Consider the following 20,948-nt stretch of genomic DNA (forward strand, 5'->3'; position numbering starts at 1 on the left):
CAGTGTGTGTCTTGTGCTACAGGCAGGAAGAGGAGCGTGGCCGTGTGTATAATTATATGAATGCCGTGGAGAGAGATCTGGCTGCGCTGAGGCAGGGGATGGGACTGAGTCGACGTTCCTCCACTTCCTCTGAACCATCGCCCACCGTCAAAACACTCATCAAGAGCTTTGACAGCGCCTCGCAAGGTTCACAAACACATGCAGATTATGCAGATACATGCTCATATTTGGGGTGGTGTGGCCTAGTGTTTCTAGATCTAAGCTGGTAATTAAAAGTTTGTTGGTTGTTCGAACCCCACAAGGGCGATTGACTGACCATTGTGCCCTCAGTTTTCTCAAGAGGTTTGCACTTGCAAGTGTTTTGCAGGTCACTTTTGATAAAGATAGGAAATTACAAATTAGCAATATGACATACTAGCATGTGGGGCTGCATGATATGTTGAAATTAAATCAATGTTGCAATATGATTTAGTGCAGGCTGCGATTAAAATTTAATAAATGTATGAGCTACCGGTTTGAGAGTGATGAATGGCGTTTACAAATGCATACAAATGAACACAGTGCTGCATTTCACTTCATTTTTATTTGCCAGCAACCCGTCAAAATAAAGCTTGATGGGTTACTCTTTGAAAATGAAGTATTGTAATTTTACAGTAAAATTAAATTATTATGCATATGCATATTATTATGCATTTTTTTCTTTTACAGTAAAATTGTATTATTATTATTATTATTATTACAATATATTTCATTTTTTACAAATTATATTGTTTATTTTTATTTACTAACAATATCACAATTAAATCAATAATAGTTATTATTTTATAGTGCATATTATAGTACATATTTTTCAAAGTGTATGAAACCTTTTCCTTTTACAAGTCGCATCTTTTTGTCCATCCGTCTTTCTGTACAGGTCCTCTTCCAGCCAGTCCGGCTGCTGCTGCTGTTGCTGTTGCTGCTGCTACCGCCATTTCCAGAACCCCCCTCAGTCCCAGTCCGATCAAAACTCCTCCAGCCGCTGCTGTCTCTCCTATACAGGTATAAACAATCAGGATAATAATGAATGGATGGATATAGTCTTATGACTAAATGACATGAGTAATTTACAGTCAAACCAAAATTTATTCAGACACCTTGAACATTTCATTCATTAATACAGTTTATTCACTATAGTTAAAAAAAATGATAGTAAAATATGAGTTAAACTGTGTCAGAAAAATTCATCTTAATTATGACAGATAACACTTAAGCAAAACATGTTCATGCCAAAGTGTCTGAATAATTATTGGTTTCAAATTTTTATCAATTTTACTGGTAGTCCACTGTATGAAGAATTTTTGAGTATAATATGTCACAGTTTACTTTATTTTGCTATCCTCACTTACATAAATGAACTATAGTGTCCTGCACCCACTAGTAAAAATATATCAAAAATGTCTGAATAATTTTTGGTTTGACTGTATATCAGGTTATGAATATATTACAATAGTAGTGTTATATATATCACAGTAAAGTTATTTTTGCTGGCTGTTCAATCCCCAAATGTTTTATATATTACATAATTGTGTAATATTGTCTCTTTTTTAACACTTATTTTATGAACTCCAAACAAAAAAATAAGATTATTCATAATAAAATAAGTTTACAGTTTGACATCAGTGCAAAAACATTATTTAACCTTCAACTGAAAACAAATTAATCAAAACAGTTGCACTACGGTTCACACTTTGGGGTCAGTAAGATTTTATATTTTTGTCATCATATATATTGTCATCAAGGCTGCATCTGTTTGGTTAAAAAATACAGTAAAAACAGTAATATCGTAAAATGTTATTACAATTTAAAATAACTGTTATCTATTTTAATATATTTTTTAAATATAATATATTATATGTAATATATAATATAATATATGTATTTTTTATATATATTTTCAGCATTATTACTCCAGTCTTCAGTGTCACATGATCCTTCAGAAATCATTCTAATATGCTAATATGCTGCTTAAGTAACATTTTCTTATTATTATCATTTATCAATGTTGAAAACAGTTCAATATTTTGAGAAAACTGATATATTTTTGAGTATTGATGAATAGAACGTTCAAAAGAACAGCATTTATTTGAAATGTTTATAATGTTTTGTAACATTATAAATCAGTTAAATGCATCTTTGCTGAATAAAAGCATTAATTTCTTTAAAAAAAATCTTACTGACCCCAAACCTTGGACCGATAGTGTATGTGTCGTAAATATGACTATATACATATGAAGCTGTTGTATAATCTCATGTTAAAAGGTAAACTGACTTTGCCATGGGATAGATGTGTCCGTGTTTGATAGATGCATTAGGACGGATCTCTGATCACTCTAGCAGATGTCTGCATTCTTCTCTATAGGGATTTTTTTTTGACCTAACACCCCTGTCTGTCAGATGAGATCTCCAGATCTGGTGTGTATAGAGCTGGAGTGGGGCTTTCCTTCTTTTTCTCTCCCTCCGTCCCCCGCGGATGTCCTTTGCCGTGTTGCTCTTTTTGAATAGGACATAGAAGTCTCCTCAAAATGTGCCAAAACAGGATGTTTTTGTAAGAACAGAAAAAAAAAAAAAAAATCAGACAGTTTGATGTACTTTGAGTGCAAAAAGTTTGAGGCACAGAGATTTTGTTTGTTTATTTGTGGTGAATTTGAGTTTCAGAACATGATGTTCTATGGACATGAGATCAGGCAGCTTGAGGAAAAAGTTTGAACATCCAATTTTAGATAAAACAGGTCCTTGAAGGAGGACCAGAAAATCACATTCTTGGTGACTTGGCCAATCACATTTATGACTTGGGCCAATGAAAATTCGCCTTGCAATAGATCTTAGTCAGAGTAGCGCCATATTGAAATTTTGACAGGAATAAAAATGAGGTTGTGAGAGATAGAGAGACAGAATACTGTGCATTCAATGGATTGTTGTTTAACAACATACCGATTGTTCAGCTGACGAAAGATCTTCCTGGGGAAAAAAAAATTTCAATACACAAAATCTCCATAAAACAGTTTTAAAGTTGTGAGTTATGAAAATTACATGATCTGAAATCTTTATACAGTGTGTGCCATTGTTAAGACTGTACATCTGTCCCTCACAGCCTCATTTTCATCTGGTGTTTAACCTGACTAAGGTCTATCACCAATAACATCATGGTGGTGAATTTTGCTTGGCAAGCTCAACTTCTCTAGTTGAATTTTGAGATCCATGATTGGTTATGTGGCTTTAGAATGAAATTGTAAAGATGTTCAAGTTCAGAGAAGGAGGCGGGAACTTTTAATCACCAAAATAAACAAAACCAACCAAAACAAGCGTCAGCCCCGCATGAACGACTGCCACATATAAACATTATAAAACACAACATAAATTCCCAAGACCGGTCCTTTCTCGTCTTACACTGTCATCGTGCCTCCTTTTATCCTTCCGGAGCTCCATTAACATTCGCTCCACGAGGATCTCCACCCCGTTCTCATTCACACCACAGAAATATTTAGTTTTCGATTTCACATTTTAAATTTAGGTTTGCAGGTTGATGTAGAGTTGATCATAGATTATATTGTGTAGACAATATGAAATAAACTCTCATCATGTGACCAAATGGGGAATTCAATATTTTCTTTACTCATTTTACTTTCCTGAAGGTAAAGAGTGTCAAAATTATGTCATCAGCGTTTTTTCTTTTTCTCTGTGACTGCCAGCAGCCACCGGCAGAAATAATACTGGCACTAGAAAAATTGTTGTAACAACCCTGTCCCAAAGGATCACAGAGAAATGAGAACAATAGATGTAACTTGCATAAGGTTTTTGAAATTGTCAATTGTGTAACACAAAGCTGTAATGTTCTTCCTGCAGACAGCCAATGTTTTCTTGCTTAAGCACGATTGTATTTGTAAAATTGTGTTATTGGGCACAAGAAAGAGCCTTGAATTTTTCTAGAAATGATAATTACTGAGTATTTGTCTTTGCCAGGGCAGGCTGTTTATCCAGTTAGGCTATGAAAAACAAAAGTGCTTTAAAACATCAATAATTCACACCTAACTGTATTGACCACCTGAGCTCTAACATAACATCATTGAATTTATTAAAGTTGTGCTGTGAGCTAGGGCTGGGTGATGTATTGTATATTCATGATATTTTCAAAGTGATTTTGCTGGTGATATAAAATACAGCAACATCATGAACATCACACGGTTTTAATGCCTACAGACTGTCATGAGACTAGTCTTGCAATCCTTACTTGTCTCATGAGATGTATTTTCAATAGTGTTTGTGTTTTAAACTTTTGTAACAAAAAGGGCTTTTGAGTTAAGTTTGATTCATTTCTTTGAGTTGAAACTGTCTATTTTAAAGAATCACTTGAAAAAAAAAATATTTATTTTTAAATGGTTAGTACACCCCAAAATTAACATTTCTGTCATTAATTACTCACCCTCATGTCATTCCAAACCCGTAAGCTCTCCACGCTGTAAACACAGTGCAGTGCTTCCAGGTTCTACGTCAGAACACTGACTCAGTTTTGGTCGACGCTGTTCACGTGAGCAGCACGACGCATTCGTGTGATGCTGATGCAGGAGCCGGCCAATAATGAGCTCTGATGTAGAACCCGGAAGCACTGCACTGTCTATACAACATAAACAGCGTAGGAGAATGACATGGAAGAGAAGAAATTGTTGAATAAAGTCGTTATTTTGTTTGTTTTTTTGCGCACAAAAAATATTCTCGTCACTTCATAACATTAAGGTTGAACCACTGTAGTCACATAGATTATTTTAACGATGTCTTTACTACTTTTCTGGGCCTTGAAAGTGGTAATTGCGTTGCAGTCTATCAGAGATCAGAAAGTATTGTTAAATTGGTGCATACTGTCAGTGTTGCTATTGTGAACTAAACTATTTAAAACCTTTTGTATTAATTGAAATAAAGCTGAAATAAAATATAAAGATTAGAAAATGTTAACTTCAAAAACTTAAAAATTAGGAATGTTGCCTTGGCAAATAACTATAAATAAAATAAGTTGAAGTTATAAAACATTTTGAGCGAACGCAAAGTTTCTCGGGGAAACGCAATGTTTCTTAGGGGCACGCAAACATTTTGTGAGTGAATGCAAAGTTTCTCAGGGGAACGCAATGTTTCTTAGGGGCACGCAAACATTTTGTGAGCGAACGCGAAGTTTCTCAGGGGAACGCAAACATTTTGCAAGCGAATGCCAATTTATTCTTAATTTAGTAACAGTTTTTTGGAAAAATCCCTAGATTTTTTTTTTTTTTTTAAATCTCCTTAGCAAAAAAAGGTTTGGTTGACATGAAGGTTCTTTCAAAATCACCCTGGTCAGCCACTTTATATTAAATAATACTGCCCAGCCCTATTGTGGCCTTTTAATGTATATGTCCCTTCCCTATTTCACAGCGACACACCATCAGCTCTGCCAAACCTCTGTCATCAATGCTGGACAAGAGGCCGAGCTACACGGACCTGAGCATACCAGGTGGGCTGACGTTATTCACACTGGAAATCTAACTCCTTGATCTTTTAGTCTTCTCTCACACCGGTTTGATCTGGTTATTTAGAGGCGAACTCAGAGTTAAAGGTCAAGTGTAATCGTGCTGTACCATTTCCCTCAGGCTTAACGTTTGCAGTTAATGACCAGAGATTGTGTGCCAAGCCTTGAGAAGGAAGCAGGATATTTATTTTAGAAGAGCACAAGCTTAGTCATGCCACATAAAGCCTTTTATTCTTTTTCATGATTGAATATGTGATTTCATGTAATCCAATAGCAGACCACCTCCTCCGGACCTCACCTGTAACGCGCCCCGGCTGCGGCCTCCAGAGGGTGACAAACATGGACTCGAATAAATCCATATCGGGTATGATTAGACCTTGAGTACTCGTTCTGCAACAACTAGTCAAGTACTCGACTATACAGTTGCTCACTTAAAGGGATAGTTCACCTAAAAATTTAAGTCTTTCATCATTTACTCACCTTCAGGTCGTTCCAAACCCATAAGACTTTTGTTCATCTTTTGAACACAAATAAAGATGTCCCTCCATTGAATGTCTAGTCACACAAAACTCTGATGGTTCAAAACGTTTATAAAGAGATCATAAAATAAATCCATATAAATCAAATGGCTTAATCCAAGTATTCTGAAGATACTTGATCGCTTTATATGATGAACAGATTTAATTTGGGCTTTTATTCACATGTAAACATTGATCAGCGAACACAAACAGAAGCTCAACCGTACTTGCTTGACACGTGAGAACAAACCGCATTGGTTCTTGCATAAGAATGAACCTCATTGGTTCTATGGGTTTATTTTGTGATCTTTTATTAACATTTTGTAGTGGGTGAACATACTTTCAATGGAGGGACAGAAAGCTCTCAGATTTCATTAAAAATATCTTCATTTGTGTTCTGAAGATGAATGAAAGTCTTATGGATTTGGAATGACATGAGGGTGAGTAATTGATGACAGAATTTTTTTTCTGGATGAACTGTCCCTTTAACAGGTATTCAAGGTGTAGTACTTATCTTAATGTCCTTGTCAGTTTCTGGCAGAAGCAGCGATGAGTTAAAGAGAGATTTGTCGGTGACGGACACATCAATGTCATCGTCAGTCATTGCGTTGGGCTCATCTTCTCCCCAGCTTTCTATGTCTTCAAACTCGTCCTCCCCGACCGCCTCCGTCACGCCCACCACACGAGGCCGTTTACGGTAAGCGGCGGACCTTCCTTGTTTGTCTGTTTGCCTCCATTTCTTTTATGTTCATCTCTGTTCTGGCTCTTCTTTTGTTGACTTTCTAAAAGACTCTTTCTCACTGTCATGTTTGCCAGATGTCTCTCTGTTTCACACTCTATCTCTGTCTGCTCACTGCGGTGTTGACAGGCCAGTGTTTCGATAATGGATGTCATTCGTTTACCTGTCCTGAAACCTGACCGTGGGTCCACCGTGGCTTTTGAATAGACCATTGGAAGAAGACGAATCATTCTGCACTTTCCTTTATTATCAGAGCATTTCCTTCTGGTCATAGCATTAACTTCCTTGCTGGAAAAATCCAGCTAGAACCGACTTGTGATGGTAGCTGGTTTAAATCAAGTGCTGGCTGGTTGAAACTGGACATTTGTGCATGGAGGAAAAATATAAATATTTAATTATTTAAATATTTAATTAATAATATAATATAATATTTATTTATTTTTGTTGTGTATATATTATAATAATATATTTTTGTTATTATTTTTATATAGTTTCAATTAAATCCAAATCAAGTGCTGGCGGATTGAAACTGGACATTTATGCTTGAGGAAAAAATGTTTTATTTTTCATAACTTTAATTTTTTATATGTTATTATTATTATAATATAGTGTTATATCTGACCTAAAGATCGAGTCATTAAAGGTTGTGTGCCATGTATGTCAATGGGACATTGTCAATTTGCTAATTACTGCAAATTTTAAAATAATTATACACTTATACACTTTCTTTCATATTATAAACCTTTATAATAGCTTCCTTCTTTGAGTCAGGTTATCTGTTTTTACAATACAGAATCATTGATCAATTTATAAATCATTACAGTACCAGAAAGGTCTTAAGAAAGTTAGTGAATCTATCAGGTCAATGCAGCTTGGTAGAATTTCCATTCAAAAAATTGAAGGATTGTTTTTGCTATTAAAGTTGAGTGTAATACAAAGGAACTGTGCTGTTAAAGTGATTGATGTCTCTCCAGAGAGGAAAGGAAGGACCCTTTGTCTGCCTTAGCCAGGGAATATGGAGGATCCAAGAGGAACGCTCTGCTCAGGTGGTGCCAGAAGAAGACTGAGGGTTATCAGGTACATGTTGTTTTTGTATTTACATTTATTTGAGTCACTTGGGTTATTAATAGTCATATACAATATATATTGATGACCATACCGGTATGAACTAATTTTAGGTTCTTTTTTATTATTGGTCTGATTAGGCAAATATTAGACGTATTATTATAAAATAAATATCTGTATTTATAAGATTGACCATCATATTGGTTGTCAGTCAGAACATGAAATTATACAGTGCTGCTTGAAAGTTTGTGAAGAATCTGTGAAAATGTGAATAATTTTAACAAAATAAGAGGGATCATAAAAATGCATGTTATTTTTATTTAGTACTGTCCTGAGTAAGATATTTTACATAAAAAATGTTTAAGGTCCAAAAGGCAAAAAAATAGCTGAATTTATAAAAACGACCCGCTCAAAAGTTTGTGAACCGTTGATTCTTAACACTGTATGTCGTTACCTGGATGATCTATGACCGTTTTTTTGTTTTATGATGGTTATTCACGAGTCCCTTGTTTGATCTGAGCAGTTAAACTGCCCAATATTCTTCAGAAAAATCCTCCAGGCCCCAAACATTCTTCAGATTTCCAGCATCTGTTGCATATTTGAACCCTTTCCAGCAGTGACTGAATGATTTTGAGATCCATCTTTTCACATGGAGGACAACTGGGGTACTCAAACACAACTATTAAAAAAGGTTCAAACATTCACTGATGCTTAAGAAGGAAACACGATGCATTAAGAGTCAGCGGTGAAAACTTTTGAAAAGGATGAAGATATCCAAATTTTACTTATTTTGTTTAAATATATATATTTTTTTTTCATTTAGTAATGCCCTTCGGAAGCAACAGAAGACACTTAAATGTTTCCCGGAAAACAAGATCTTCAAATTCAAAAGGTTTTCACCCCCCGAATCTTAATGCATCGTGTTTCCTTCTGGAGCATCAGTGAATGTTTGAACCTTTTTTAATAGTTGTGTTTGAGTCCCTCAGTTGTCCTTAATATATATATATATATATTGGCCTGAGATGAAAAAACAAAACTCCCACACACTCTCACACACAAGTGATGACCACAAATTGGAGAGCAGTGTATATACACTACTGTCCAAAAAGCTTGGGGTCAGTACAATTTTTATTTTATTTTATTTTAGATTAAAAAAAAAAAAAAAATCAGTTTCAATAAAAAAAAAATGAACCTGCACAACTGTTTTCAACATTGATAATAATAAGAAATGTTTCTTGAGCACCAAATCATCATATTAGAATGATTTATGAAGGATCATGTGACACTGAAGACTGGAATTATGATGCTGAAAATTCAGCTTTGCCAACACAGGAATAAATTACATTTTAAAATGTATTAAAATAGAAAACTTTTAAAAGTTGTAATAATACTTCACAATATTACTGTTTTTACTGTATTTTTGATCAAATAAGTGCAGCCTTAGTGAGCATTAGAGACTTCTTTCAAAAACAAAAATAAAAATTAGTTGATAATGTATATACACACACACACACACACCTTCTTGCACATTATAGTTTTCAAAACTCCAAACTTTGTTTATTACCAAGTTTAAATTAGGCTTTGACTGTATTAATGTGGTCTCAATCTCATCTTGTTAAACAATAGAAATAGTTTCATTATTTCAGTATTGCTTAAAATTCTTAAATTCACTTGCCAATTTCACAGTTATCAGCATTCAGGTATTCTTGTTTGAGTGTGTTTGATTTTTAAACAGAACGTGACCATGCATAATCCACAAATTCGTCTTCTATCACAATGACTCTTCTGCCGTCAAGCATACAAATTGTTTACCATTCAGAGAGGGTTTTGGACCATGATGTTACCATGGTTTCCCTCAAGCCAGGATGTGTGCTACATTTCTCCTTCTGCATAAAACCTCTCAGCGCACAAAACCATTGTGGGCACAGATTTGTGAATTTGATGACCTTGTGATTTAAAGTTGTGTTTTCTTTATATTTTATGGATTCTGAAATTTGCAGTTTGGATTTTTTTTTTTTTTTTGTCCATTTTATCACCTCAGTACAAATACGACTTTCCCCTTTTCAGTTTTGGTAGTTCTTTTGTCTTTTTGACACCACACTCCCATAACCCCACAGTCTCTGTCTCCTCCTTTCTCTCTACATCTTTGTCTGTCTCTCTGTAAGTGTGCGTGTGATTGATGGTTATGTCCACTAGTGGATAAAAGCCATTTTTCACTGCAACTCTAATGTGTTCATTACAAGCGGCCTGGCTTTACTTGGAGTGCACTTTTTGCAGAGAGCGCAGCGAGCGGGCTTCTGTTTCTCTGTTTTCAATGTGATTAGCCTAATGCTCTCTCCCCTGGGCCTTCCTGTTTTTTGCACACAAGACCTCTTTTCATTAGCTGCTCACTTTGAACACTGGCACACAAACGAGAGAGGACACGGAAAGGATGTCTCGATGTCTTCGTAACCCTGTCTCTTCACACGGTTTTGTTGTGCTGACATTCGTTTGGCTGCAAACAACATGGCTGGAGTTTGTACACATAACTGGACATAACTGGCTACAATGGTATTTAAAAGGATAGTTCACCCAAAAAAGAAAATTCTTTCATCATTTATTTATCCTCAAGTTGTTCCAAACCTGTATGAAGATCTTTCTTCTTCTGAACACAAAAAAAGATATTTTATAGAATGTCGGTAACCAAACAGTTGATGGACCCCATTGACTTCCATAGTATAGAAAAAAATGTCAAAGGAAGTCAATGGGGTCCATCAACTGTTTGGTTACCGACATTCTATAAAATACTTTTTTTTTTTTTTTTATTCAGCAGAAGAAAGATCTTTATGCAGTTTTAGATGAACTTGAGGGTGAGTAAGTGATGTCAGAATTTTCATTTTTGGTGAACTTTCACTTTAAGGTATCTACAGTAAAAGTGAAAACAAAACTGACCTTTATTTACTTCCTCAGTACATGTTCCTGGTCTTTTTGTATTTATGAAGTCAGTTCCTCTCAAGTTCACACATGTGTTTTAGGAGAGTAACCAGAAGTGTAGTTCATCACTTACATTTGACACTTGTATTTAACTGTTTTAATATATTTTAAAAAGTAATTTATTCCTGTGATATCAACTGAATTTTCAGCATCATCACTCCAGTCTTCAGTGTCACATGATCCTTCATAAATCATTCTAATATGTTGATTTGCTGCTTAAGAAATATTTCTTACTAATTATTACAGTTGAAAACAGTTGTGCTGCTTAATATTTATGTTGGAACCATGATAGTTTTGTTCCAGGATTATTTAATAAATAGAAAGTTCAAAAGGACAGAATTTATTTGAAATAGTGACCTTTTGTAAATATCTTTACTGTCACTTTTGATTAAATTAACCCAAGTTGTATAAATTAACCTAGATTTATAAATGTGGTAAAAGTACTGTCCGCTGTTCATTGTTATCATTGTCATGATATCTAATGCAACTAACGTTAACAAATTTATCCTTACGGTAAAGTGTTACTATTTCTTGTTATTTATTTATATTTTGATATTTAAATTCATACATCTTTGAGTGTGGCTTAAATGTCCAGATATTTTTTGGGACACTGTATAATAACTATAGCCAGTGTCTTTTTAAGTTGGTGGTCAGTGTGCTAGCACAGATCTCTGGATAAAAAACAGAGCATCATTATCAGTGTGAGACCACTTTGGTGCTCCACAGACCTTGGTCTTTTCCTCCCTCTCAATCTCCTGCTGCTGTAGCCCCCTCTGATGAGCTCATCACTTCCTTCCAGTCCATTCTCTATGGGTTACCAGAAAGTCGAGCGTGCTCTCTGCCAATTTACGCCATCCCTTAGCACGGTTACACTGGCCTGCCACATCTGATAAAGGCTGTTACTCTTTTCTTTTTTTTCTTTCTTTTTTTTTTTTTTTTAAATCTAGGGTCCTTTTTTACTAGAGGAAGTGGGTGATAGTGTAATCTGAAAGGGTGCTTTTGTTTCTTTCGGAAACTCTTGAATACACATCAGATGAATTGCAACGGGTGAACAAATATCAGTTCCAGTAAATTGCACCGTACATCCTACGTATTTCGTTCTCGTTTCCAGATATAACAAGCAAGACAAAGGATTAAAAAAACTAAAATACAAAAAAGCACTAGTTAGTGATACTTGCTAGCCTTGCTTGCTGTATTGTGACTATTTACTTTAATTATTGCACCTGCATTACCATTCAAAAGTTTTTTTTTTTTTTTTTTAAGTCTCTTATGTTCACCAAGGATGTAAAAATAGTAATATTGAGAAATATTATTACAATTTAAAATAGCCGTTTTCTATTGGAATATTTTAAAATATAAGTTATTCCTGTGATGGCAAAGCTGAATTTTCAGCATCATTACTCCAGGCTTCAGTGTCACATGATCTTTCAGAAATCATTCTAATATGCTGATTTGCTGTTGGGATTTTTTTTTATTTGTAAATCTTATGAAAAAATGTTTAAATAAAACATTTAAAGATTAATTATATAAATTACAGTTATTATTTATTAGTAGGTTAACTAAGGTTATACTGGTAAGGCACTATAATTGACTACTCAGAAAATAATAGATAGATTAAATTAAGAAAAAAAAGATCACACTTTATATTAGGTGTCCTTATGTAATTATAGACTAACTAAAGCTGTAGGTACATGCAGGTATTTTTAAAAATATAAGTACAATGTAAAAACATGTATGTACACAATAATTAAATGATTAATTTAAATGTTAGTACATAGTAGTTAAAGACACCTAATATAAAGTGAAAATGATCAATAGATTAATCGATCATCAAAATAAATTATTTATTTATTTATTTTGTGGTGGGGCCAGCTCCAGTACACCAAACAGACGTGCTTTGGCTCTTTTGACTCAGGCTGCCCATTAAAGGGTTAGTTCACCCAAAAATGAAAATTCTGTCATTAATTGCTCACCCTCGTGCCGTTTTACACCCGTAAGACCTTCGTTGATCTTCGGAACACAAATTAAGATATATTTTTTTTAAATCCGATGGCTCAGTGAGGCCTACATAGGGAGCAATGACATTTCCTCTCTCAAGATCCATAAAGGTACTAAAAACATATTTAAATTAGTTCATGTGAGTACAGTGGTTCAATATTAATATTATAAAGCGACGAGAATATTTTTGGTGCGCCAAAAAAACAAAATAATGACTTTTCAACAATATCTAGTGATGGCCGATTTCAAAACACTGCTTCTGAGCTTTACGAATCGAATCAGTGGTTCGGAGCACCAAAGTCACGTGATTTCAGCAGTTTAGCCGTTTGATAGGAGATCCGAATCACTAATTTGAAACACAAGATTCATAAAGCTCAGAAGCAGTGTTTTGAAATCAGCCATCACGAGATATTGTTGAAAAGTCATTGTTTTGTTTTTTTGGCGCACAAAAAGTATTCTCGTCGCTTTATAATATTAAGGTAGAACCACTGTACTCACATGAACTGTTTTAAATATGTTTTTAGTACCTTTATGAATCTTGAAAGTTTCAGTGGCTTTGCTCTCAATAGTGGCCTCACTGAGCCATCGGATTTAAACAAAAATATCTTAATTTGCATTCCGAAGATTAACGAAGGTCTTACGGGTGTAGAACGACATGAGGGTGAGTAATAAATGACATTTATTTTCATTTTTGGGTGAACTAACCCTTTAATGCTTCCTTGCTGAATAAAAGTATTAATTTCTTTAAATGTCTTATTGACTTTTGAACGGTAGTGTATATTATGTGAATGCAACACGTGAGAGCTGTAGATCTGAGAAGGAGAGCATTAGTTGTGCAAATGCTGACGCAAATAATGAACGCAAACCCTCTTTCTCGGTCACAACAAAACCATAAATGGCCTGCAATCAGTCGAATGGCTTCTTCCGTGTATGGATTAAAGCATGTATGAAGTATGTTGATATAGATAAGCAGGGCTGTTGAACAAATACTTCAGCATGAGGTGAGACTGTCAGTCTGTGAATGTGTCATGAATGTGAATAAGTAGGTGAATGTGAATACATAAGTAGGTCTCTGTCTCTGAACAGCATGAAAGTTACTTTTTGTGGAAGTGTGCGTGAAAATAGTTAGTTGCATAACAGTGTACCCACAATACATTTCACTCAAGTTCTAGAAGTAATGGAGTATTTATTGTAAACAAATGCACTATTTTTGAAATTATAATACATGTATCATGTAATGAAGCAAGCCTGCACAGAATGTGGCATATGTTTTCACAATTTCAGTGCTGACTGTTGAGAGGAAAAAATGCTAAATTTCGCAAGATAATTTTAAATTCGCCTTGAAATGGAAGTTGCGATAGTCTTTTCTTCTTTGTTGTGATGTATATCCAAGTGTAACGACTTTTTGAACAAGAAATACATGATTTTGTCCATTGGAAATTGATTGAATGGTTGTGGTTTGCTTTTGCTGTGATGTCATGTGAGTGACAGGTTGTCCCGCCCTCACGCCATGTCATCAGAGAAAAGATGTTGCTCCACGAGGAGGGGATGTTACTTTTGATTAAAGATTATGAGGGCACATGAATTGAAAAAATGATGTGCACAGATAAATCATTTATAATAAATACTGCAATATTCCATAAAAAATTTAAGAATTGTCCATTTTGATTTCATGATTTTAAAACATTGTAAAATGTGTTCGTTCTCAGTAATATGGTCTTATCTGTGGCTGAAAGCACTATTAAATATTTACTAAACGAACAATGTAATGCTTAAGTGTAATGTAACGAATGTAGCAAGATGAGAGTTTTTGGTCAACATACACTTTGTTGAATCTACACATCTCTAAATAAGGGAGGTGTGTTTTAATTGTATGAAAAGCAGCGTTTGCCACTGTTTCTGTAAACATTGAAAAAAGACATTATTTCTGACAAGATTTACAGTTGTGGCTCTTAACTACAACCATAATGTCACAGGAGCACCGAAAGATTCACTGCTTCATCAGTCCCTCTGAATCACGCACCCAATCCCCTCAGTTCATCTACTGAAATTGTAATTATTGATCTTTCTCTCCCCCTCCACACAAACACAGAACATTGACATCACCAACTTCAGCAGCAGCTGGAATGATGGGCTCGCTTTCTGTGCCATTCTTCACACCTATCTACCGGCACATATCCCTTACCACGAGCTCAGCAGCCAGGACAAGGTCTGTACGCGCACACACGTAAGACACAAATAGAGGGTGAATTCAGGTCAGTTGGACCACTTTTGTCCTAATGTGGCACAGTTTACCTGAATTCACTCTATATGTTGCATTCTTCAATATCATTTAGCATAAAAAAGTCATTTATTGACATCAATTCTTCCTGGTTGTCTTTTGCAGAGGCGAAATTTCACTTTAGCCTTCCAGGCAGCAGAAAGCGTGGGAATTAAATCAACACTGGTGAGTTTAATATGAACGTCACAGCTAATTCATATATTCATCGTATTACAATGCCTCAAAACCTAATATATATTCAGAATCCTGAAAAAAATGTATAATAGTTACAACAAAAATATTAAGCAGCACAACTGCTATAACATTGATTATAATAATAAATGTTTTTGAGAACAAAATCAGCATATTAGAATGATTTCTGAAGGATCATGTGACACTGAAGACTGGAGTAATGATGCTGAAAATTCAGCTTTGCCATCACAGGAATAAATTACATTTTAAGCTATATTAAAATAGAAACCGTTATTTTAAGTTGTAATAATATTTTACAATATTTCTCTTTTTATTGTATCTTTGATCAAATAAATGCGTTTGTGAGTAGTTTTTAAATGTGTCTTTCTTATCAGAGGAGGCATGTGTTCTCCATGTCTCCAGGTGCTTTTTTTATCTTTCCTAATGAAATTCTGTTGTAAACAAATGAAATGATCTCAGTAAGCTACAAATCTGTCTTCTTTTGCTTTGAATTTCCCTCAACATTAGTAGATGTTTTCCAATTTTGCCATCCTGTTAGTAAATACTAATTGCTTAGTGCAATTATGCAACTATGACATCACTTTCCCTTTTTATATTGAGGAAAAAAATTAACTATGAAGACTTCATAAGCCTCAATGATCCTCTTGATTTATGATCTTTTGGATGTTTTATTGTCATAGCCCGCTTGTTTACAGCTAACTTAGCCGTTCCTCACAGGAATGTTATTAAAATGCAGGTTGTTAATTTCAGTCTTTCTTAAAGGGATAGTTCACCCAAAAATGAAAATTATCCCATGATTTATTCACCCTCAAGCCTAGGTGTATATGACTATTTTCTTTCAGACAAACACAATCAGAGTTATATTAAAAAATATCCTTGCTCTTCCAAAATTTTATAATGGTAGTGAATAGCGCTTCTGATTTTGAAGTCCAAAAAAGTACATCCATCAGTCATAAAAGTAATCCATACGACGCCAGGGGTTAATAATGGCCTTCTGAAGCGAAGCGATGGGTTTTGTAAGAAAAATATCCATATTTAACACTTTAAAAACAAAAATAACTAGCTTCTGGCAGACGGCCTACACCAAAAGAGTAAGCGATGTATGACGTAGAACTCTCACAGTTCAAACAAATAGGTCTAGGCAACAAACTCAAGCTCCTCTTCTCTTATATATCGAAATCCTCCAACATTTCTCTTTAAAAATTCTCGTTTGACTGGTGGTTTTTTTTTCTGTTCTATCCTCTGCGCTTCCGCGTTCGTCATTACATCATGCGTTGGGTCAGAGTCAGAGAACTCTTCCGGCGCAGATCGATGCGTACGACCGTCTGCCGGAAGCTAGTTATTTTAGTTTATATAGTTTTAAATATGGATATTTTCCTTAAAAAAACCCATCGCTTCACTTCAGAAGGCCTTTATTAACCTCCTGGAGCCATATGGATTACTTTTATGATGGATGGAAGCACTTTTTTTAACTTAAAAATTGTGAGCGCCATTCACTACCATTATAAATCTTGGAAGAGCCAGGATATTTTATAACTCCGATTGTGTTTGTCTGAAAGAAGATAGTCATATACACCTAGGATGGCTTGAAGGTGAGTAAATCATTTTTGATTCCCTTTAAGATGCATTTTTAAAGAAATATTCCTTCCACCCTGTTACGCCATTTCATTGCCATTAATTTTATATACATATTCTACCCAGCTGTTTGTTGTTTTGTCCTGTTTCAGTGTTAAGAAATGTGAACAATTGTTGTTTTGTTTTTATGGTTTCAACCTGTCATGCAGTCAAAGAATTACCCAATTAAGTTTGTATTACATAAATAGATGTGTAATAATATGACTATATTTAGCAGTTTTAGTGATGAAAACTGTGACTGATAGCTGTGCTGTTTGCTCAACAAGCTGTCGCAAGATGTGTGTGTAACACCGCATAGTTTGACGCAAACATCTTTTTTTTCAGAGCAAATGCTCTTGCCTTCCCGTTTCTGACTCCCTCTCTGTGTCTGACAGGACATTGGTGAAATGGTGCACACAGAAAGACCCGACTGGCAGAGTGTCATGACCTACGTGACGGCCATCTATAAGTATTTTGAGACCTGAGAATCTTCTTGAACAGGGCTGTATTGGCAGCTTACCTCAGTTCGCCTTGCTGCAAAATGCTACTTCCAAGATGCTACAAATTTCCCAGATGCCTTAGCTGCGCATGGGGGAAGCTTGTTCGACCCACACAACTTACAGTTCTCTCCTAATGTGTTTTCCCAGAGTCCTCTATGGCTACAGAAGCAGGCCAGATCCTACTAAGCTTCTCTGAGTGGCAATGCTTTGGAAGAGGAGTGGGACGTTTGCGAGATCATGAGCCAGTGACTTCCTTTAATAACAATGCAACACGATTTAAAGTGTATTATGCCGATGAATCAACAAAAATATGTATCTTGGAAAACAGTTGCCTTTGAAAATTGTTGTTTTGTCATAAGGATGCCCTCTTTATGCCAGTATTGGTCTTAGATTGTCAGTATTTATTCCAAAGAGTGATGCCACAACAGGCTTCGCCCACAAAAAAAAATGTTTTTTTGTGTTTCCCTTAGCCTGAATAAGCTCAAACCTGATTTATTTAGCCTTTTTTTTCTAATAAGTAAAACAGGGCTCCTTAACATCCAACCTTGTTTTGTTGCTATTATAATATTGTACTGTTTTCATACACTAAAAGAAAACTAATATGTAATTTAAAATGAAGCTGTTTGGCCAGAAAGTGTTTTTTCCTCCTCAATACTCATTCCAGCTGATCACTGAAAATGCTGCAAGAAGTTTTTTGTTTGAAATATCAGCACAAATGAAATGCATGGCTGCTTGTTTTCTATTTTATTGAATATTTTTCAGCATTTCAGTCCTTTTTGTCTACGCACTACTAATCCTTATTTGACACATAAAGCCAGCTGGGTTCTGGAAGCTTGCTGATTCAGATTGAGTTTGTCTTATGGGTGTAAAAGCACAAATAAAAATGGCTGAATGTGTATTTACTTAAATGAAATGTGAAATAAGACGACTGCAATCCATCCACACTGACAGCTCATGGTTTACTCATGCTTTATATACTGTACGTCTGTCAAAGATAAGCCTCCGCACACAAAACCGAAGCCTTACATGGAAAAAAAATTGCCAAGAGCACAATTTTTGTTTTAGGTAAACTTGCTCTGCTGTCTTCAATGCACTGCTGTTTTAATATGTTTGTTTCATGGATAATTTGTCAATTCGAGACCTCTTTGAAGGGATCAAGTGTGTTGCAGCAAGCTTTATGCTGCTAATGACAGCAGTTCAAAATGAATTTTATGTCAAGGGCAAGTCATGTTTGTTGCAAAACTAACTTATTCTATTTACGCTACAGAGAGCTCTGTCGTGTTTTAAATGATATATTCTGTTTATATGTGGAAATGCCATTGACGCTGACATTGAATTTCCTAGAAAAGGTCAGTAGTGACAAGGAGTATTTTTGTTTGGATCTTCTTGTGAGATGTAACCTCTGTTTTGCTACCTAGTCACATGGAGTTTGATATGAACACTTTGATTTGAACAACATCACATCATATCTTGCTGTGCTGTTCTTTAAAACTTGCCATAATTCATATTTGTATAAATCCTGGATCGTATGCCTTGTTGACACTACAAATACCTTATTGTTTCATTATCAAGATTCTTAGAGCACTGTACAATAAGGGGAGGATTTTGAAAAAAATAAGGTTTCCTGTAAGCAAGGTTTTGTGAGAACAATATTTGTGTGCACAAATACAGTTTGATATTTTCAAATGTGTTCAGTGTGTGTTGATTCATTTGTGTGAATGGGCTTTTGCATGGTTTTATAATGAGACTTAAAAGGGTTAGTTCACCCAAAAATGAAAATAATGTCATTTATTACTCACCCTCATGTCGTTCCACACCCGTAAGACCTTCGTTCATCTTCAGAACACAAATTAAGATATTGTTGATGAAATCCGATGGCTCAGTGAGGCCTCTATTGAGAGCAAAGCCATTCAAACTCTCAAGGTCCATAAAATTATAAATATTATAAAGCAACAAGAATACTTTTTGTGCGCCAAAAAAACAAAATGACAATTTTTCAACAACATCTTGTAATGGCCGATTTCAAAACACTGCTTCATGAAGCTTCTGAGCTTTATGAATCGTTTGTTTTGAATTAGTGAATCGGATCTCCTCTCAAACGGCTAAACTGCTGAAATCACGTGACTTTGGCGCTCCGATTCACTGATTCGATTCGTAAAGCTCTAAAGCAGTGTTTTGAAATCGGCCCATATAGATATTGTTGAAAAGTCGTTATTTTGTTTTTTTGGCGCACAAAAAGTATTCTTGACGCTTTATAATATTAAGATATAACCACTGAGCTCACATGAACTGTTTCAAATATGTTTTTGGTACCATTATGGATCTGGAGAGTTGGCTTTGCTCTCAATAGAGGCCTCACTGAAAATATCTTAATTTGTGTTCTGAAGATGAACGAAGGTCTTACGGGTGTGGAACGGCATGAGGATGAGTAATAAATGACATTTTCATTTTTGGGTGAACTAACCCTTTAATGACAATAAAGTCTCATATTGATTGAAATATTTGTGGTAACCATTTTTTCTTTTGTCAAATCAACTTAGATAATTAATGTAGTTCAGACAACATAATTTGAGTTTCTGTTGATTAAATCAATCGCTGTCATTGTATTAACTCAAATTTTTAATTTCAATGAACTCAAAATTTTAAGGCAACCAGGTAACTTAAACCAACTATTTTTACAGTGCATTGTTATTGTAATCTAAAATTATTTAAAAATAATTTTCTTTATTTGAAATAAAGCAGAAGTTAAATTAAAATATAAATATCAGATGAAAACCCTAAAAAATTAAACAAACATTAACTGAAATGAAGTACTAAAATTACAAAAACTCAATTGAAAATAAAGCTAAATAGAAATAACTAAAATATAACCCAATTCAAAAAATTATAAATACTTTAATAGTATAAATAATACTAAAACGACAGTAGTTGCAACTCTCTTCTCAAACTATTTTCTTCCCAAATATCCCTCATGTTTATTTAAACATTATTGATATATTGATCTCATCTTGGTCCTTAGGGCGTCATTGTGTCACTGGTTAACAATTAGTTTTACGGTACATAAAGTCAGTACATTTCCAGCTTGAGTAGGTTTGACCTTTTAGATCCATAATGTTAAATCAAAGACACCTTTCTGTAAACATGAGTTAAAGTTCTACAACAAACACGACTGTTTTAAATTAACCTGGTAGTATGTAAATTACATTAATCACGTGATCCTGAAACTGTACAGTGGCTGGTCATCAAGATTTCTTCTTCTTCTTTTTCTTTTTAAGTAGCCTACATCTTTTCCTGGAAGTCGTGCATGGCACTTAAGGGAAGGAACAGAAATGTGGAAAATAAATAAATAATCTAAACTATACCCTTGTCTTGTGGAAAGAAAGAATTGAGCCAGCAAAAGGTCTATTTAAACAGCTGTACTCAAGAACTTCCTCCTTCTACGAAAATAACCGTTCATTTTCACACCGATTGTGTCTGGAACTCTGAGGTAAGTGTCTATTTGTGCCGAAGGTTTTTTTGTCCAAGCATAAACAAG

At 34.8% G+C, this 20,948-nt stretch overlaps 1 protein-coding gene across 5 annotated transcripts in view; it reads left to right on the plus strand.

Annotated features, from left to right (window-relative positions):
* The window catches only part of LOC127503888 (cytospin-A-like), a 32,240-nt gene extending 13,137 nt beyond the window's left edge, over positions 1–19,103 (plus strand). For 2 of the 5 annotated variants that reach the window (XM_051878074.1, XM_051878070.1), the window contains exons 8-17: positions 23–186; positions 917–1,041; positions 5,440–5,518; positions 5,808–5,897; positions 6,583–6,748; positions 7,765–7,867; positions 14,919–15,035; positions 15,213–15,272; positions 17,309–17,382; positions 17,561–19,103. In XM_051878074.1, coding sequence (XP_051734034.1) covers positions 23–186; positions 917–1,041; positions 5,440–5,518; positions 5,808–5,897; positions 6,583–6,748; positions 7,765–7,867; positions 14,919–15,035; positions 15,213–15,272; positions 17,309–17,382; positions 17,561–17,609 — 1,027 coding nt within the window. In that variant the 3' untranslated portion in view covers positions 17,610–19,103. Of the gene's footprint in view, positions 1–22; positions 187–916; positions 1,042–5,439; positions 5,519–5,807; positions 5,898–6,582; positions 6,749–7,764; positions 7,868–14,918; positions 15,036–15,212; positions 15,273–17,308 lie in introns of all 5 variants that reach the window. The other 3 variants (XM_051878071.1, XM_051878072.1, XM_051878073.1) reach the window with 3 other exon arrangements.
* Positions 19,104–20,948: the final 1,845 nt, after the last annotated feature.

Source organism: Ctenopharyngodon idella, chromosome 21 (genome assembly GCF_019924925.1).
Source record: "Ctenopharyngodon idella isolate HZGC_01 chromosome 21, HZGC01, whole genome shotgun sequence".
Taxonomy (NCBI): Eukaryota; Metazoa; Chordata; class Actinopteri; order Cypriniformes; family Xenocyprididae; genus Ctenopharyngodon; species Ctenopharyngodon idella.